The sequence below is a fragment of the Pangasianodon hypophthalmus genome, chromosome 9 (genome assembly GCF_027358585.1).
Source record: "Pangasianodon hypophthalmus isolate fPanHyp1 chromosome 9, fPanHyp1.pri, whole genome shotgun sequence".
Classification (NCBI taxonomy): Eukaryota; Metazoa; Chordata; class Actinopteri; order Siluriformes; family Pangasiidae; genus Pangasianodon; species Pangasianodon hypophthalmus.
Window position 1 is genome coordinate 13181222 of NC_069718.1, and position 20502 is coordinate 13201723.

The 20502-nt window shown below is 37.5% G+C and overlaps 1 protein-coding gene across 3 annotated transcripts in view; it reads left to right on the top strand.

Moving 5' to 3' along the window:
• The window catches only part of brsk2a (BR serine/threonine kinase 2a), a 189498-nt gene that overhangs the window by 116477 nt on the left and 52519 nt on the right, over positions 1–20502 (top strand). For all 3 annotated transcript variants that reach the window (XM_026920029.3, XM_026920030.3, XM_053236793.1), the window contains exons 3-4: positions 14780–14865; positions 18028–18168. In XM_026920029.3, coding sequence (XP_026775830.1) covers positions 14780–14865; positions 18028–18168 — 227 coding nt within the window. The remainder of the gene's footprint in view (positions 1–14779; positions 14866–18027; positions 18169–20502) is intronic.

Here is a 20502-nt window from a genome sequence, read left to right on the forward strand (position 1 = left end):
ATCATCCTTCCTCTCCTCCTCCACCATTACATGCACACGATGAAAAATCAGGCTCATACGCTTTCGGCTTTTGTTTCACCACCAAAATTCTGTCTTTACCTTAAAGTCTTTCTCTACTTAGAAATCTTATTCTGTGTGCTCTTGATTATGCAGAACCCGCAGAGTTGTCACCGCATCTCATCATCTCATCTCATTTAGCTACTAGACACGTAGCTCATCCTAGTATTACAAAAAAATAGCTTGTTTCAAAAATTCCGCTAACACGTCTGTATCCAATATTCATAATGTATTATGTATAATAATACACATAATCCATCTCTGTAAAGCACGAGTGCATGACTTCATAAGATTAGGTTACATACCGCATTTTATACCACAGCATTGCTGAATTCTTGATTCTTATTTCTCAGAAGGTGTTGATTATTTTTCTATAACAGCACAGCTCTGACAGTAGTAATGGCTGGAAGACAAGTCATGGGTTAATATTAAGACACTTGTTCTAATAAATTATCATTTCTATAGTCATAACTTACACAGGGACTTGTTTGGTGAATGCTCTAAATAAACAGATAAAAAAAAGTGTAACTGTTAATTTGGTAAGATGTGTATATACTGTACATTACACATAACAAATGCATTTAAAATGAATTATGAATACTGGATTAATAGGAAGTTTATATTCAAATATAATTCTCATTTTAATTTTTTATTTCTCTTGATTGAGTTGTAAGGCAGCTACAAAAAAGACTTAAGTCTAGCTTTTTCAAACATTTTAAATTCATTGTTCAGCTCTAGTAACTTGTTCATGGACTCTGCTTTTCCTGGTCTTTCTTAATCAATAGAAGAGTCAAGTGACTAAATTTCCAGTCTAATTTCACTTCTAGTTTTTGTTCAAATTCCTCTATTCTCTTGACAGTTGTTGAATTAAATATAGATTTTTATATTCTAAGCTAAACTGGGGAATAGATTTTTGCCTCAAGTACATTTGGCCAAAGTAAATTGCTTTCTGGGCTTTAAGGAGTTTATAATATTGCAAAATTTAAAACTTCAGAATTACTTCAGGAGCTACTTTATAATGTCAGTGTTAAGAATGTGTGTTCATATTTTAACTGATGGACATCACCACATTATTATATTTATTATTGTGTTCTTTATAGTTAGCCTGTTTGACTGGTCCCTTGAATTCACTGGCTTTAACACAAACCTTGATAACTCAAAAACTAGTCTATAAATAATGTCAACTTACTATATAACAATAATAATAAAATGTATTCTGTGAGTAGAAAGTTCAGGAATAATAAGAGGAATATAAATGATTGTAATATTTGAATTATGTCAGAGGTTTCTGAAGGATTGTTTTTATAGTTAAAAGAGTCCCAGGCTGCAAATAGTTTGAAAATCCCTAATTTAGGGAGACGGGCAGAGTAATAATAGTAAATCTTTATATTCTTATATTCTTATTTTCTCACAGTTCTTAGAAATACAGCTGTAAGGTGTGGTCTTTTTGTCGTGCTCTATACAGTTGCACCCAAAAATTCAAAGAAAGGATTTTTATTCAATCAGAAAAACAGATTTATTTATTTATTTAAGTTGATTATTTATTATTATTTAGGATAACATATTTCATTTTAAAGTTATTTAATGCAGTGATGACTCTCTATAGCACGTATAATGTATTGTGTGTGTGTGTATTTAGATAGATAGATAGATAGATAGATAGATAGAATAATATATTGGTGGTCAGGATTTAAGAGATGACGACAATAAACACTGCATTAGGAGCATAGATGTGTTACTATGAATGCAATATGAAGCAAACTGAGTAAATACAGTAGATTCAGGCGGATTTCAGTTAAATGCTTATTTTCCAAAAAGTTAAAGGATTCATGTTACAGCCTCTGTTTGCACTGGTCTCACGTGTTGAATCCACATCTGGCTTGAACCTGATGAGATTTTAAGCACATTCAAATTGTGCTGAACACGCAAATCAGCTCATAACATTTGACCACCCACTTTGTATGTTGTTCCTGGTTTCTAGTTGCTCCAGTAATTTCCTTAAAGATGACATTTGCACTGGTTTTGGTGGCTGAAGTGTGTCTTGAACCTCCACAAGTGATTTGAACATTCAGCTTTAAATCTATTTTAAATGTGTTTTGGCTGCATTTAGACTGCAGTTTGCTGCTAATCAGATTGACATCAAAGCTCTCTGACATTTCAGACAGAAGGCAAAGAAGAAGTGTCACAACACCACTTGCCTCCTAGCCGCCTTTGTGACCTGTCAGACCAACAAGTATTATTGTCTTCATCTGCTCTGCTTCAATCTAGCCCTGGTCCTCGAGCGTGCCAGCTCTTTCTGGCTCAATCTCTGTTCCTGACATTCATCAGGAGAAGTTTTAAGAACATTAGAGTATTGCGCTTAGTGCTCTTGTCTTTCATCAGTACCCAGGCCTCACAGCAAGGTGTTGGCTGCTGAATATGGATGTTATCTCGCGTGGAGGAAGATAAGTGAGCCAAGCTTCCTGCCGCACGGCAATGCTAATAGCTCAGACGTGCTCAATTGCAAGCTTAGAGCAAGTCAAGTGCTGCAATATTCAGAAGCACTGTGTTGACAGAGCAACAAGTGATTCTCTGTCAGAAATGTGGGGTTACAGGGAAGTCACTTGGAACTGAGCTTCAAATGAGGAAAGCTATTTCACTTCAGGGTTTGATGTGATGAATTGGAAGAGACATATACTGACAGTTCTGTACTGATCATTTAGGTTGCCATAGCACACAGAGATACTGGTGATTTGCTAGCTTCCTTACCGAAGTACAGTGGACGCAATGAGACACTCCTGCTTTAAACATGTCAAGGCACAACCACACCCACAAGTTAACAGATATTGAATGTAATTTTTTAAAAAAAGTGGTAAGATAATGCAGTGTGGTTCTCTTGTTGGTAACAGAGAGATTTAACATGACTCCACAGCCTAGAGATTGTTCTCTATACATTGATTATGTTAATATATATATATATATATATATATATATATATATGTATATATTATTTTCACCTAGGAGAATACAGGAATTCTCCTATATTATTTGTACCTGGATGAAAATAAAAAAGGCACTGTATACCATTTGCACCCTATTTAGTTACGCAATTAAGTTGTCCACTTAAGAAATGCTGTCTTGTTAATGAAGTTGGCCGCTGGTTTTAGTCAACTTACACAATATAAATGCTAACCTGGCGTTAGCTAGCTTGACCATGAACATGGCTCTTGGTTTTAATTATACACAATAGATGGATTAATATTACCTAGCCTGCTTTGGCTATTGGATCACAAAACATAATCATCTAATGTTAGCTAGACTCAGCAACTCGTTTTATTTTAAGTTATACAATATAATAGTATCCTGAGCTCAGTTTACTGTGTGTGTGGAGTTTCGCATGTTCTCCCTATGACCGTGTGGGGTTTTCTCCAGGTTCTCCAGGTTCCTCCTGCCTCCCAAAAACATGCCAGTAGGTGAACTGGTGACTCTAAATAGCCTGTAAGTGTGAATTCATGTGGGCGTAGTGCCCTGTGATGGACTGGTGTTCCATCCAGGGTGTATTTTTTTCACACCTAGTGTTTCTGTTACCCTAATCAGGATAAAGCAGTTACTGAAAATGAATTAATGAATCAAAGAATGACTGTAGCTATAGCTATTAATGTCAAATACCTACTTTGTAGTTTCTGAAATATTAGTTAATATTAGTCAAATGTAATAGTAAGCTAGCTTACATTAGTGCACTGCTAACTTTATGCTAGTTAGCTAATGTTGCTAAACCATATTGTGTAAATAAACGCAGTCTTTTACGCTTAGCATGAAGTTGAGCTGTAGAAGTGAAAATACAATTAATCTAGTGGTGATCAATTTTGCAAATTTATCAGTGCATACTTGTTTTGTGTTTTTAAAGCTGCAAATAGTTGTACTGTACGTCCAATGCTATTTTCACCCGGGTGTAAATAGATACTCCGATATATTTTTCAAGATGATTGGGCTGTAGGGTCACTTGTGTGTATCGACCTACCACTCTTGTCTCTATTGATCATCTGGATACAGTAGCTCAAAGACCCGAGCTAGCCATCGACCATGCAGCCTGGTCAGAAAAGGAAGTGAACTTCACCCACACAGCCTTGATGGATGGTCGCATGGATCTGGCAAATAGTCTTGTTTTTTTTTTTTCCATCTGTATTGGTTGGATACGGGGTCATGCAGAAGCAGTACATAACAGACCAATACATTTGCGCTATTTATTAACTCATTATTGGTTGTAAAGGCTGCTGTTTATATGATATGTTTTAGACACTTTATCTGAAGAGACCTTCTCAGATGGTAAGAATAATAATATTTCAATATTTGTCAAGGCTAGAAGAGATTTCTTAGCTTTCTTATGCGTAGGCACCAATATGCAGGATGACAAATGAAAGTAAAGATGTTGGTGGCAATAAAATATTTACCATATCTTCCAGATCTTGAAATGATCTATAGCTCTATCTGTAGCTCTATGTGGTGCCTAATTTTTTTTTCAAGTGCTACAACCATATGTCCTAGATATTAATAAAGTATTAAAATCAGGCGAAAAAGAAGTGGCAATTAAGCAATATGCATATAATTGCAGTAAAGTGTTAAACATTCTTGTCTTAATGGGATGATAATTTAAAAGTCAGTTAATTTTTAAATTAATTGTTCGATATTTACTCCTATAGAGACTTTAGTCTGCATTACTCCGAATTTGTTTAATTTAAGTACCATTAAAGTGTCATTAGTCTCGGTTTATTTCATCCACTTTGAGCTCAAGGCTCATTTCAGTCCTCATTTTAGATGTTATGTGGGTTCAAGGTCACTCAGTTCTCTGACCTGTGGAGCCTCTGTGTAACTGAGATAAAGTGGTCGGTGTTGATAAAGCATATACACAATGCCTCGGTCTGCCTACGAGGAGAAGACCCCTAGTAACCTCCAAACCCACATGAACTCCATCCTAAACCATTAGACTTCATTATGGACAAGGTCATCACAGGACACGTCCATTAGCATGGAGTTATGTCTCCATTCTGCCATAACTCAGTCACATCCACAGGCCTAAGTGACAGCATGATTGATTTGTCACTGCACATCAGCGTAATGATTAGGATGAGACTCGTCACTAGACAGCACTTGAGCTCTGAGCTTGAGTGACACAAGCAGACCTTTGTCCTTGGGTTAGGAGAGACGGCACTCGGCAGGGATTGGCCGGGTTTTTGATATGGTGGGAGTTGATGTGAGAAACATAGTTAGCAGTTCTCTCTGTCTGTGCTGGCTGGGAGTGTGCTGGTTCCTCCATGGGCTCTCTGATCGATGGACATTTCTGAGACATTGATTAGCCTCCCTTGTGTGCATTTTAGCTTTGGCATGAGAGGAGATGAGTGCTGAGATTAACTCAAAGCTGAAAACAATGTCAGTGCGTGTGTGTGTGTGTGTGTGTGTGTGTGTGTGTGAGCGGATGAACTACTCTCCATCCTGGATCAGGTCCAGATCAGCCTGAGGAGATTTTAGCTTAAAGTAAATATGGAACAGGGTCTTTATTTTTGCCCAGTTGCTAGCCAGAGTGTTGATCTTGTGTGTTCCCTCTCTTTCTTTCTCTCTCTGTTTCTCTCTCTCGCAATGAATGAAGCCTAGCAGATTTAGAACTGGAAATGAGATTCTGTCTCTATGTTTTATTGGAGGTCAGAGGATTCAACATTTCACATTGTTTAAATTTAACAGCTCTGATTTTGAAATGACAAACTTTACTTCCTGTAAAGATGAATGTGTCATACATCACCATCCTAATGTTTATACCCAGTGCTATTGTCTATAGCTCCATTTCCACATTAACTTTTGGATTTGGGCTCCTCAGATCCAACAGCAAATGCCTGTGGTTTTCATCCTGTAAAAAAGGTCACTACTTCTTCTTCTTCTTCTTTTAAACATTTTCTGTTTCCTTCTTTGCTTGTTAATGGTCTAAATATTGCATCTGCTTGATCATTTAAAGATGTTCAGAAGTGTCTTCTTGCAATTTAAATGTGCCTGACTTCTAGAATATGCAGTAAAAGCTGATGTAGGCTAAATTGCTTTAAAACGGTTTCAAGGGTAAAAGAGCTGTTATCTGCTACATGTCCACTTGCCAAAATCACTTAAGGCTGTGCTATGGGCGTATATTTCTCCCTCCAGCCAAAGTATTCCAGTTTGAGAAAGACATGTCCTCCCCCATGTCTCAAACGATTCAATTTGTGCTCTTCAGCCTCTTGTAGTTGAACATCAGGCCAATCTCAAGCAATTTCTCGGCCAATTTCAGTCAGCAACGGCTCCTGTAGGCTAAGTGTTAATAGTGCTCCTGAGATATGTCTGCTTTAAACTGAGTGGAGGGTGAGTGAAAAGTATTCAGTTCCTCCGTCATCGGAATGCATTGATTATTCCAACGAGGAGGGGACCTGGGTGCCAGAGCAATTCTGAGGCCTGCTAACAGCCTGCCGTTCAGCTGAGCAGCACAGAAAGCACACAGGACTACTAACAAGCTTGCAGCAAAGTGTGTGAGTGTGAATGTTTACTGTACGGATGTAGGACAGCTTACAGAGGCACGGCAGGTGCCAAGGCCTCATGTTTTTTTATTTGCATGACCTTGAGATGTGCCATAAGTGCAGGCGGTGCTTCATCTTTGACGCTGCGTTTGTCTCAGGGGTGAAGTTATGTGGATTTTCAGAGTCGACGTTTACCTTGTGTTTTCGAGTTGGGGGAAAATAAATAGGAAAACAGAGTGAGTAGACCTTGGAGATGGGGAAAAATGCTTCCCAAAACATCCTAAGGACTCATTTGAAGTCGCTTTACTCAGAATCCCTCATGATTGGCTTGTAGACTCTACAAACCGTTTCTGCATTTAAGAAGTGTAGGTTGGAATGGTTAAGTCTGAAATTTTTTCGTGTGCCAGTAAAAGCTCAAGGGCATTTTCTTCACTATTGAGTGTCTATTGCAGCTTGTTCTTTCTGCTGTCACCACTTGTCATGTTAGTGGTAGTGTCCATTCACACAGCAGGGGCTTCTGCTGTCTGCTGAAAAATGTTCACACTCAGCACGTGTTAATAAGTAGCATACACTGTGGCCAGGCCTCAGGAGACCATGTGACTGTCAATGTTATCTATCTATCTATAGGGGACTGTACTAATGTTTCTAGCATATACTTTCTGAACTGTTTCAAGCAACACACTTTCTGCCACTGTGAATGGTTGTACATGATGTGCACTTCCCAAAAATGGTTTATGCCCAAGATTCGCCTTTGCTTCAGTGGTTCTGTGGATCTTACCAAGATACTATAGATGATACTATAGATACCTATATAGATACCTATACCTGTAATCATAAACACTACCCTGTGCACATCCAAGTATTTTCCTGCTCCATTTGCCAAGAAACCCTTATTCACAATGTGATCAACCCTACTTGAACATCCTTTCAACTTATTTAATACTGTTTGTCTTTACTCTTCTACAAACATATATTTTAAGTTGATTTACAATCCCACTATCCGGTGTCACCCAAAAGAGGATCCTTTTGAGTTTGAACTCTCAAAGTTTCTTGCTCATGGCGAATCAGAGCATTTTTCTTCCCACTGTCGTTCTGACTTGCTCATTAGGAATCTAAACCTATATCCGGATTTCTGTACAGCTGCTTTGTGACACTGTCTCTTGTTAAAAGTGCTATACAAATAAAATTTACTTGAAGAGAGATAGAAAACTAGTCTTCAAGTACAGATTGTATAGATTTTAAAGACAGCATGAAACAGAAATTTTAAAGCATTTTCCTTCCTTAATTTGATGTATTTTTCGATTGAAACAGTTTCTTCATGAGTCATGCACAGTTGTGATTAAATTCTACCTATTCCTTCAGACTTTAATTTGAATGTCTGCCACACAACCTATTAGGAAATTTGCCAGTGTAGATTATCCTGCAGGGTCTGGGAATACCTGCGGACAAAAATGAAGTAATACTGTTAAGTAGGAACTGATACCCTGTGAGAACTTGACACAGTTTTAAAGGAGGAACTTACCTTAGACATGAAAATCAGGACATTTTGAGCTTTGGGCAGAAAAGATATAATTTTTAGCCTTCACTACAGCATTGTGTTCTCCACTGGAGGTCTTTACATGGTCTTTTTACACTAATTTGCACAGGAAATGACCCTCATGAAGTCTCATTTTGTTACACATTACTAGTATGTATACATTTTATGCATTGCATATAATATAGAATGGTCAGTAGTGAGGGTGGGTGGGTGAGGGAGAGAGAGAGGGAGAGAGAGAGGGACTAGGGGAGGTGGAAATGCCATGGTACATGTAGCTTGAGGACAGGGTTTCTGATTGTTTCGTCATGTTAAGGACATGCTGAACATCTCTCTGAACTGGAGGTCACCTTTCATTTCCATCAGAAATTTGGGCAGGACTGGCATGCTATCTTGTCATGCCAATTTTAGCAATGGCAGTGCCTTTGAGATGTCATAATACCTCATGCCTTTTGTCTTTATCTCTGAGCCACAAGTCTGCCTGAGGCTATGCTTTCCGTAACCTGAGATGACCTCATATGACATTTAACTATAACTACAACAACCTGAGAGATACAAAAAATTGTGATTGTGTGATTGACATTTGGTGGCCTAATATATCTATTAATAATAAAAAAAAAACTGTGTGATGTCTCAAAACTGACATTGTTTACATGGCTTGTGGGATATTTGTAACTATTATCAAGCTTTCAGTGTTGGGGAACTATTTTGCAATTGTAATTACTTTGCATGTCAAGCTACTTATTATACTTTTTAAAAAACAAACAAGAATAAAAAAAAATAAGCATGCACAAACTAGCCTTTTGATAAAGTAGCTAGCTACATTATAAGCCACTTTTTTTTAAAACTGAAGCTACTTTTTCAAACTGAAGGAAAGCAAGTGTGATTTTTCAATTTTTTGGCCAATTTATTGCACATAAAATGTGCATGCTTTGTATAGGCTATGCCATAACTGTAAAACAACATCCTCAAATCCTCAATCCACTTCTCCTTGTTTACTTAATTTCTGGAAATATCTAGCTCGCTAATTAACTTAAATGGTCATACAGTAATCCATATAACATTGAATTAATTTGAGGCCATTTGCTACAATATGAATAATAATACTTGTTATTTCATATTGGCTGATGCTAGCAATTAAGCTAAATACCTGAGGTTAACTGTCATGCTCCACCCAAACGGTTACCTATTTTGATAATTCACTGCTTCAGGACATTAATTGAACAGGAAATACTCTATACCTAATGCTGTCAACCTTACATGTAGTGGTTTAGTTTACTTATTACAGCCTGTAACATATCTGTCCTCTATGGCTGTTGAATACAACATGCTACATTACCATATAACAGGAATCTCCTGTTTAGTGAACTGTGTTGAGGAACAAACACTTTATATATAAAGCATAAAAGCAGGTGAAACAGTTATTTTAGGAGTAACACTTACTTAGGAGTAACAGGCAAGGTTGGTAAAATCCTGTCTTATGTGCGTGTATTTTGTAGTAGGCACTTGTTTCATACCACCAGCATATTTAAAATGGACTACTGCAGCGTCGCTCCATTGCGAATTGCATGCCTGCTATGTCCTGCTTTACTGTACCATAATAATAATGAATGTACTTAATCTATTAAAATTTTACTATATTAAAATTCATAGTCTGTCCGCTCTACATGTAATGTATTAAAACAGTATGCTACCTTTTCTCTCTGAAAAACGTACATTTATTAGTGTTTAAAGGCCTCAATTGTTGCCCTCCTGTAGTCTCCAAAATTCTGTTAAGAGAAGAAAACTCCCTGCTAGCACCAGTGAATCCAAGTACTTCAGTCAAAGATTTTACACAGAACATTTTCTAACTGACCTTTTTCAGGTTAATGATCATGACACAGTGATGATAACTGAGGTGATTCTACAAGGCAAATTATCTTGCTGTTCTCGCTGTCAAATAACCAATTTGGATTAGTGTCAGTCTCTCGCACAAGCTCGACCTTGGCTTCGAGCGGCCGTGTGATCTTTCCAGGGTTATTCCTCCATTGCAAACGAGCTCCAAGTTCTTCTCTATTAGCCCATGTACCTTTTTTACATTATAGGTAATTATCAGATGGCTAAACTCTGTGACCTGTGAGAGACAAATAGAGCACAATGAGGGTAACCTTCCTGCATTTTAACGATTTGTCCTGCTTGATTAGCTTTCTCGATGCTAAAGCTCAGAGCCTGGATCAAACCCAGTCTCCCAGTAGCGCTGCAGGATGAGGACTTTGCAGAACTGTGGTAATAACTTGGTAATGAAGCTGTATGGAAATTGGATGGACGCATGCACACAGATGTGTGGAGGTAATTAACGCTGGTCTATTCATAAGAGAAGGGAGCACAGGGAGCTGGCTTGCTGGCATTTGAAGCAAATGGGTCAATACTACAAGATGGAGCAGTGAGAAGTTCAGCAGCAGTGGGCTAACTCCATCTTAATGAATGGAGCAAAGGGAATGTGCTAATTTGCAGCAGGTCTACTTGAGCAGAGAAAAGAGATATCACTCTTAAAGTTTACTGTGTGCGGCTCAGAAAAAGTCTGAACTCCTCCAGAAGTACCATATTGAAATACTGGCCTTTTTTATGCCTGGATATTCTCCCTGGCCTTGCCACTGGCCCTGCTTGGCCTCGTTTGGCACTGCTTGGCACTCCTGGCACACGGATGAAGAAGCTTCGGAGCTGTGCCATATCACTGAGCCTCTGTCAAGATGGTGGCTGTTGCAATGCCGCTAGATCACTGATCCACAGTTTTCTCACCGAAGGAAGATGCCAGGTGAACGACTTGGCTTCAATACGGCAGGGCTGATGTTTATGTGGTTTATCATATTGATAGATTTAAAGCATCAGATGAACAGCAATTAGTCATAACTGTCCTCTGGGGTGAAATGATGCTTTGGGTTAAATTGAATATTCTGCATGCTGAAGCAAATGCCTCAAAACTCTTCACCGCAGTAGTTTATATCCTGCATTAGACACAGTTTGTACATCAGAGTTCCACGATTTAGGAATCATTTTCCATAATTTTTATTTTGGAATGACTCACATCTGCCAAAATGTTTAACATTAAAATCAGCCTCACAACTGCTACTGATGCTCTATTGACCGACTGAAACAAGACACTCTCACACAAACCATTCTTCAACCAAGTTTTACTAAATTATTACGTGTGAAGTGTACAGTTACGAACCTGTGGCAAGTTAAGCTTAAAATGATGGTTAAGTGTAAATTATTCAGCCATACACCAAAGAATACACCAAAGAACCAAGTAGAATTTTAAAGGATGAAAGTATACAAGCACTATAAGCCCCCAAAAAACTCAAATCTGCTCAGATTTCCAACTATGCTAGCGTTTTGTCTATGCCCTTTTCAAAAGAGATTCTCATCAAGATCCTGTTGGTAAAATAGAGATAAAACAAGTAAGGAATAAAGCATGAGTTGGTGCTATGGGCAAATAAACAATGGGGTGATATTACCTCTCAGTGATAATTATTTTTCTTATTATTGCATGCACTGGAGTGTACAAACATGCAAACACATTTCTCTTTAAAGAGCATGTTATTTAAAGAACAATTTTTATCCATTCATGTTAAATGGATTATAAAACAAGTTAGTCCTGTCTCTCATGAATATCATAGCTATAAAGAGTCCTTCCCTCATTAACATTCATATAGCAAACTTTAAAAATGCTGACACTGGAGACTCATTCCATAAATGTTAAACAAACATTTCCTTAGAGCATTTCACCATATCAAAGATTATATGTTTTTCTTTGTTAAATATAATTTATTTATTATTAATCCTTATATTATGTACAAGTGAATTAGCAGTTTCTATAGAAACAATAGCATATTAGAATGAGTGCATTAATATAAACCTGTGATTTGCCTTAAAGCTGGCACTGTTTGAGAATTCCACAGCGCTGTGGGATAAATTAAATGTGTACCACACTTGGTGATAAGATCTATATAGTTTAATGTGTAATTAAAAATAGCACTCTCAGAGGCTTAATAGAGCCAGGAGCGCAATACTATTTTCCAAAAACATTTAAATTTTCTCATTTTTCTAGGTGTCATTACTGGAAAACTATATGTACAGTATATGGAGACCTTTCTGTCTCATTCATCAGCTGTATCACTTTAGATGCACAGACATGACACAAGCTGGTCTCAACTGAAAAGCAACGAGTAGAAAACTACCTGAGTGTATATGTGTGTGACATGGTTTGTGGAGAGATGATGGTTTGTGGAGAGTCAGAAGGGTAGAGAAAATATCTCTCTTTCCATCATGTGATCACATGTGACAGCTGTGCATGCTGGAACTATTCCCAAGACACTGATGTGAATCAGAGATGAATGCCGATCGTACAACAGGCACAATCTCTGGCTCAGTCCTGGCTTCTTAAACTCTTTGTTGTTTGAGATTTGGAGAATTCTTTGGCTTCCCTGCTGGCTCGGCTGGATATGTCAAAACCACTTGCCATTTTTATCCACAAGCGGAATGCATTCAGACTGTGTATACTTTAGTGCTGGCCATACATGTGACCAGTGCTTACATGTGCAGCTGTGTGCAGACTGGAGACAAATCGATGTGGCACAGCAGGGTCTACAGTCTGTAAAAACTAGAAATGACTGTACAGGACATTCTGTTGCATTTCTGCTACAGTTTTACTTACATAATACTCTCAGCATGGGCAAGGTGTTTCTGATAGACTGTGATTGGTTTTCTGGTTAAAGTGGTTACAGGCTTTGCAGATGGGAGGCAGATTCCAGAGTGGCAGCGCTGTACCTGCTGCTGAACTTAATAGTGCATCAAGCGGGATAAGCAAAGATCCATCACCTTTCAGCTCTTTTTACATATTTTTTAGAGCTGTACAATATATCATTTGTTCATAATTCTTAATACCCCAGTGCTGGTTGGATTTCTTGAGTCTGGTTAAAAACAGTTGCATGACAGGTTTATATTAATGCACTCATTTGTACACATTATTGTTTCTTTAGAACCTCGGCATGAATTCTCAAATCTGATTGGTCAGAAGGTGTGGAATTGTAAATTTTATATCTAATTTATGCACTTCATACATAATCTAAGCATAATAATAAACTCAGTCTAAAAAAACCTGTTGTTTAACAAAGACAAACTTATAATCGTTGATGTGGTGAAGCTTTCTATTAGTAGACATTTATTTAACATTTATGGAAGGAGGAGTAGGTTTCCGCAAATTGTAATAGTCACTAAATTTCCAAACATAGGAAAGTCTTCAGACCAAGGTGCTTGTGCTTTTTGGTTTCTTGGTAACATGACAAGCTGGGTTTTTTATTTTTATTATTAACTTCAAGAGAGAGAAAACAAGTGTTAATATTGTGAAGCTTTCTATGGAAACATTTATTTAACATTTATGTTAATAGGCCCCAGTGTCAGCGCTTTGTAACAGTCAGAGGTAAAGATACAACTTCAAATTTTCTGCCTTGAGAAAGTCTTTACTTCAGACAACTTTGCATATTCACGATTATCAGTATCGAATTTGCATTTTTTCTGTCTCTTTAACTGTTTATAGCTGCTATAATATAGGCAATAACACGAACTAACTTGTTTCATAGATATTCCACAGCATTAAATGTAGGTATAAATGGATAAAAAGTACAATGTGCTGTTTTTTTAATTAATCAGTGACAAATCACTGTGGTATGCATGGAATAAAACACTATGAAATGTTCTGTTATAGGAAATTAATCAACTTTTGGGTGGTTACATTTTTCCAAAACAGCATGCTCCATTTTGTTTTATTCCTGTCCTTTCCAATAAAAGCCTGAAACATAAAAAAGAGCATTGTAATATTATATTTTTGAGACATGTGTTCTGCAAGCATATATAATTCTTCATTAGAATTTAATCAGGGACTATATAAACATTTATATTCCAATGTATAAAGGATTCTGGTGCTTTAGTTTCATCAGTAGCACCACACTGGGAGAATAAGGGCTGCATATGTGTTGTCAGAGACATGTATTTAGTTGGTCATGTCAAGTAGCAATGGGAAGTGTCGAAAAACCCAAAGCGGTAGCCACTCAGTTTGACGTTTGACAATGTGAGTGTTCAACTAAGGAGACGCCAGCCTGTGCCATCCATCTTCTTCCTTCCTGGTAATAAAGTCATATGCAGTGCAACCATGCTGAAGCACTAAGTTTGGATCTGAGTCTGTCTGGGTCTATCCACATCTCTTTAGTGTTGTTAAAAGCGCATCACTCAGGAGCCATCATGGCCTTTATAACTTCACTCTCAGTTGTTTAGAGAAAGTCTACAACATTTGACTTCTTTTGAATGTTACAGTGTGATGTGACGGTTAAACAGCTTGCTGTGTCATTCACTCTCGCCTTGCGTTTGCTCCATTTAAAAAAAAAAAAAGTTTGCATTGTTGAACTTCTGAACAAAATCAGAAAGTTTTTATTTTTCTCTTGGAAAACTCTTGTGTAACTTTTCATGATGTTTGGTGATGTAACCCTTGGTTCATGCTGAGGAGAAACTCTATTGTAAGATTCACTGTACCACTTTTATCCACATGTATAAAAAGAGTGTATGTCTTTGTGAAACACTGACACATCCATTAAAATGCACTTAATTGGTTATGGATCTCAGTGTCTTTTTCTCCTCTTTTTTACAGGTGGAACGAGAAATCGCTATTCTCAAGCTAATAGAACACCCACACGTTTTAAAGTTGCACGACGTCTACGAAAACAAAAAATATTTGTAAGTATTGCATTTTTGCTCACATTTTTTTGTATGATTGACAGAGTTATTGCTAGCATGTAGTCCCTGTGCTGGAGTGTGTAAGTCACTCATAGGACCGGCTGACTCAGCCGCTCTATTTAAAGTACTATTAATAATAATATTAAAAAAACATGAATCTGTGTTTGTTCTTTCACAGCAGTCTGAAATCCACTAATATATATAAAGGTGACTAGTTATGTAAACATCAGGATAATGCACGTAACATCCAACATCTGGCTGAAAACTTCAGCTTCAAATATTTGCACATGATCACAGGTGTTTTCTTTATAAATTGCCTGGACCAGATAAATAGAAAATATCTCATTTTGCCCTTTATGTTGGTTTATCTCTTAAAAATGATGTCCTAAAGCTGACCTTGTGGATCTGATACATATGGTGTAAGGCAAACAGAGCAAACAATGTTTGTTTAAGCTGTGATAATGCTCGGGCTGCCCTGTAAACAAGACCAACATGTTTTGTTTGATTTCATTTGCCTTCCCAAATCACACTATGAATGCAAAAAAGAATTTCTCTTCAAATCACATCTCTGATAGTTTGTGCAGATATGACTGGTAATTGCACAAACAAATCCCTCTTAAAATGATTTGGAACAATCAAATAACATGATGTTATGCCAGATAATCTTCTCGGAAATAACACTCAGCCCCAGTCAGCGTGTGTGTGCGTGTGTGTGTGTGTGTGTGCGTGCGTGAGCCTTGAGGCATTGGCTGAAATGGCAAGGGATTATTGTACTTCTCCATTCAAACAATGCAAGCAATTAAAATAAGCATTTCCTCTGTGTATCCTCTTTATTTAATGTCACTTTAAGCTCTTGATGCTCTGTGCCATGTGCTCTCAGTAAGTCAGAGTGCATTACCTCTGTTAACCTCTAATGGCTTAGAGGAGTCATTAAACCCACCGAAGGAAACCAGTTGAGACAATATTGTATTAGAAAGCTCAGGACGGCCCACCGGCAGAACCTATAAAACTGCTTAAGACGTTTATGGTGGCTGTGCGAGTTACAGATCAGTAGGAATTTCTGGGTAGAGAGACAAAAGGCCAGAGGATAATGATGAGATCAGAGAGCAACTTTAAACTCCAAAGATTCAATTTACCAGTGCAGGTGGGAAGGAGAATGAAGAAATGAGTTCAGCTGGCGATGTACAGAAGTTCTCTGGCCATCAGGAATGAGCAACATTCATTCCACTGCCTCTTTCTTTGTCTCTAAAGCTGTGTTTACACGGTATGAATTTAAAAAAAAAAAATTTTATATTTGTATGATAAATTTTAAAATTACGCGTTGAAAAATAATTAATTGGTTGTGATTTGAGATTGCCCTTAGATCACATAATGTGATTGCTCACCCATGACAGATGTAGTGCCATTGCAATCAAAAACAGCTGACAACAAAGTTCTGGCAGTGTCAGAAATTTTTGTAGAGATGGCACCGACCCGATCACCAGGTTCAGTATCGGCCTGATCCCAGCAAAAAATTGTGGATCTTATAGCAGAGGAAAAAGAGAATAAAGTTGATCTGATCCTGTAACAAATGGAAAAGATTAGAATTGGATTCGGATAAGATTTTTTTTTTTTGGAAATGTTTACATTCAAACAGACATAAGTCATTTTTGTATGAAAGTTGCAGTTGTGTTTTTTGCATGTGTGTATTTGTAAAGAAAAAACTGGATGGGTGTGGATATCGGCTGATAGTCAAGGTTTCAGTATCAGTATCGGTATCGGAAAAGAAAAAGTGGTATTGTGCCATCTCTAAAATGATTTATTAAAATTTCAGTGTGATCGCTGCTATGATGCTTGTCTAAAACCCACCAATAGGATGACAAACTCATGAGACAGTTATAAATACAGTAGGGGCAATGGCGTAATGTAATTGAAACATGCTAATGGATATTACCTCAAGCTCACTTAAAATTATTTCTGTTTATGCAACCCTGTAGGTTTATCATTAGAGGATCTTTATCGTGACATGGAGAACATGTTATTGGACAGTCTGTTATAGATTCACGCAAGATTTTTTTGGAATCATCTCGTACAGTGTGGCAAGTCATAATCTTATAATAAAGCTGAAATATTAAAATACAACAGAAAACCAGCTTAACACACTCTAACACGCAGCTGTAGAACAGAAAGCTGCCTATCTTGACTGTTTTCTCAATGCAGAAAATCCACCGACAAACTGTCAGAACTGAGAAACTTCCTTTTCGTCTTGCCTCTACTAGAAGCAAACCCAAACCCAAACCCAAATCCACTGAATCTTTCATCCCAATGCCTCCCACTGCTGATTCCCATTGCTCCCCACTGTTGATTTCATTTCTTCCATTTATCTTGTAGTCATAAGGCTCCTAGAGAGGACATTATCTGATCTGATGAAAGACGTGACACTCTTGCGTCCCTGCAGAAATGGATGAGTCTTCTTCTAGTTTTGTTTCTCGGGTTTATCCAAAGACGTGACAGCTTTGGCGCTGTAGGCTTCAGGGAGCCATTCTGCTCCCTGTCTGCTTGCTTAAGTCAATATCAGAGGTGTTCAATTCCAGTGCTCAACAGGTGGCTGATAAAACCTGCCAGGAAGAAGAAAAATCTTTCCTCAAATTGTGTCTGACTGTCTGTCTGTCTGTTTTTCTGTGTGATTGTCTGTGTGTGTGTGTGTGTGTGTGTGTGTGTGTGTTTGTTCGTCTGTCTGTCTGTCAGTGTATCTGTGTTTGTATTTTGGTGTGTTTATGTATTTGTCTGTTTAAGTCTGTGTTTTGTCTGTTTGTGTGTCTGTCTGTATCTGTGTGCTTGTCTGTCTGCCTGTCTGTCTGTTGGTGTGTGTGTGTGTGTCTGTCTGTGTCTGTGTCCATCTGTCTGTACCTGTGTGTCTATGCCTGTCTCTCTGCCTGTCTCTGACTGTATGTATGTCTGTATCTTTCTGTCCATGTATCTATCAATGTCTCTGTGTCACTGTAATTGTGTCTCTGTCTGTCTGACCATTTGTCTGTTCGCATGTCTGTCTGTATCTCTGTCTGTGTCTCTATGTCTGTCTATCTGTGTCTGTTTGTAAAACTTTTATATGTCTGTCTCCTTTTCCTTCTTAATGATCTTTCTCATGATTTCTCTCTCTCTCTACCTCCCATCACTCTGCAGGTATTTGGTTCTAGAGCACGTGTCTGGAGGAGAACTGTTTGACTACCTGGTGAAGAAGGGGAGATTAACACCCAAAGAGGCACGCAAGTTCTTCAGACAGATCATCTCTGCTCTGGATTTCTGCCACAGTCACTCCATATGGTGAGTGTAGTAACGTCCTGTCCTCTTATTACTGCAGTGGACCAGCAGTAGCTTCCAGTACTGTGAAGTTACCAGCTTTGCATTTTTATATTTTATAGCACTGTGCATTATTATTATACTGATGTCTTCAGTTAGGGCAGAGAGACATTTATTTTAGGGAAGGAAAATTAAGGAAAGACCCTTAATATTTTCCGATTGGGATTGTTTTTCTCCCATATTATCATATTATCTGTTAATAACCTGACTGACAGATCAAATAGAATGAAAATCCTTCATATACAGTGGGGTCCAAAAGACCACTAGTGAAAATGCTTCTATTTTGCCTACTTTTCTAATTTAATAAAACAATTTTCATTACAAATTATATAAATGACAACAATTTTTGTGAAAAGTAGAGTCTTTGATATATTTACATGAATTTCAAAGTTTCAGAGTGTTTGGTTTGTTCCCATTTTTGCTTTAATGACAGTGTGCACTCGAGCTGACATGGACTCCACAAGTTTGTGCAAAAACGTATGATTCATTTTAGATCAATTATATCAGTGTGGCCTGAACACATGCTTCAGTAGAAGAGATTAGGCGTGAGGAAAATCTGACATTTTGTACAAAGCATTTAACATGGTCAATATCACCCATTTGCTTACATTTCATTAGGGACCTAGAAATAGTGCAGAATAATGAATATTAAATATTCAAGGTATTGAACATTTATTTTCTTTGTTTCAAATATGTCAAAATTCTAAAACCTTCTGTTTATTTCCTATTTTAATCAAACAAACAAACAAAAAACTCCCAGATTTTCAGTGTGGCCTCAGACTTTTGGACCTCACTGTAAATTGAAATACAGTAAACTGGTTAAGCAGATCCAAATGAAATTTTCATCCAGTTAAGTAAGTTGGATAAACATCATGTTTAATAATCATCTAAATAGAATTATACATTTCCATTTAACAAACAGAAACTGAAAAAAGGTTTATATCACATATTTCAGAAGATTTAATTTTTTTTTTTTTCTCTGTTCAATAAAGACACTTTCACAGCAGTCACATCGTGGCTCTGTCACGACAGCCAACTCTTCAATTTACACCACACGCCTACTGCACATCTTACCCACACAAAAGCATGTTTCATTTTTAGTAAGAAACCTAATACCCAAAAAAGGCATGAGGGATAGGGGCAGTCAAGGTTGGGCTGGCTGTAATGACATGAGATAGTAGGGCAGGAAATAAACAGCATATTCATCTTTTCTTATGGTTACCCATGAGTATCTTTACCATACAGACATTTTTCTGTGAAACTAAATGTTGCACATTTGTGACATCTGTGTAGAATATGATTTTATAGTTAATAGTATGTAATAAGTGGTTGTGTGATTTCAGTGGAGTTTATGCTTCATAGCATGCACTAGTAGGGAAAGAAATAGAGAGGAAGCGCAAAACAAGGGCATTGCAATGTGCAGGCTTGAATTGTGGGGGCTGGTTTATACTTGACGCATCGTGAGGTTTGCATTAGCATAAAAAAATTCGTATTTTGATCATGATTATGATAACAATAAATCATAAAAACACACAATGCACCTCTATTTCAGCCGTTGTGGATTGAAATGCTAGTGTACTGCATCTGGTACATAGAGCATACATGGAGAACACACTTCAGATGCTTCAGTGTGATCTGGCCTTATGCTGAGTTAAGCTACTTGTTAGCTACTTGTTACATTTAGCCAGGACTCACAGGCTTTTCTGTCTTATGGTAATGTTGATGCTAAATGCTACTCCCTGCACTCAACCAAAACAGATTCTTTCTTATTTATGAAAATCTCTGCATGTAAATATAGCCAGTGAGATCTTTATGTTAAAGTCTCTTGCACCTGTTTGTTATGGCACATCCAGTTCCAGTGTGTGAGTGAGGCTAATGTATAGTTACGAGTTTCTCCATGCCTGCTCCATGTTCTCACTTCCTCAGGGCATGGCTAGAGTTAGTGTGGGACTCAGGCTTCATTAGAACTCAGTGTCCTGCCCTGAATCTTATGAAGAGAAGTTCACTTTCCTCCAACTTTTAGCTTTCTTGTATAAGACGGACATATTGGGGAAACTCTTTATCATTGTACTTCACTGTTGAGTTTGATCTCCAGTTAAATCCTTGAATCTTACATCATCTGTAAATCCTAAACTAGCCATAAACATACCAGGAAAAAATTGTGTATGGTTTGTGAACATTGTCACACTTGTAACTCATTTTAAAATGCCTAGTAGTAAGAAGTATAGGCTAGGGATGATGAATGAAATACAAATATGAATGCAGTGATATATTTTTTTTTCCAGAATGAACAGATAA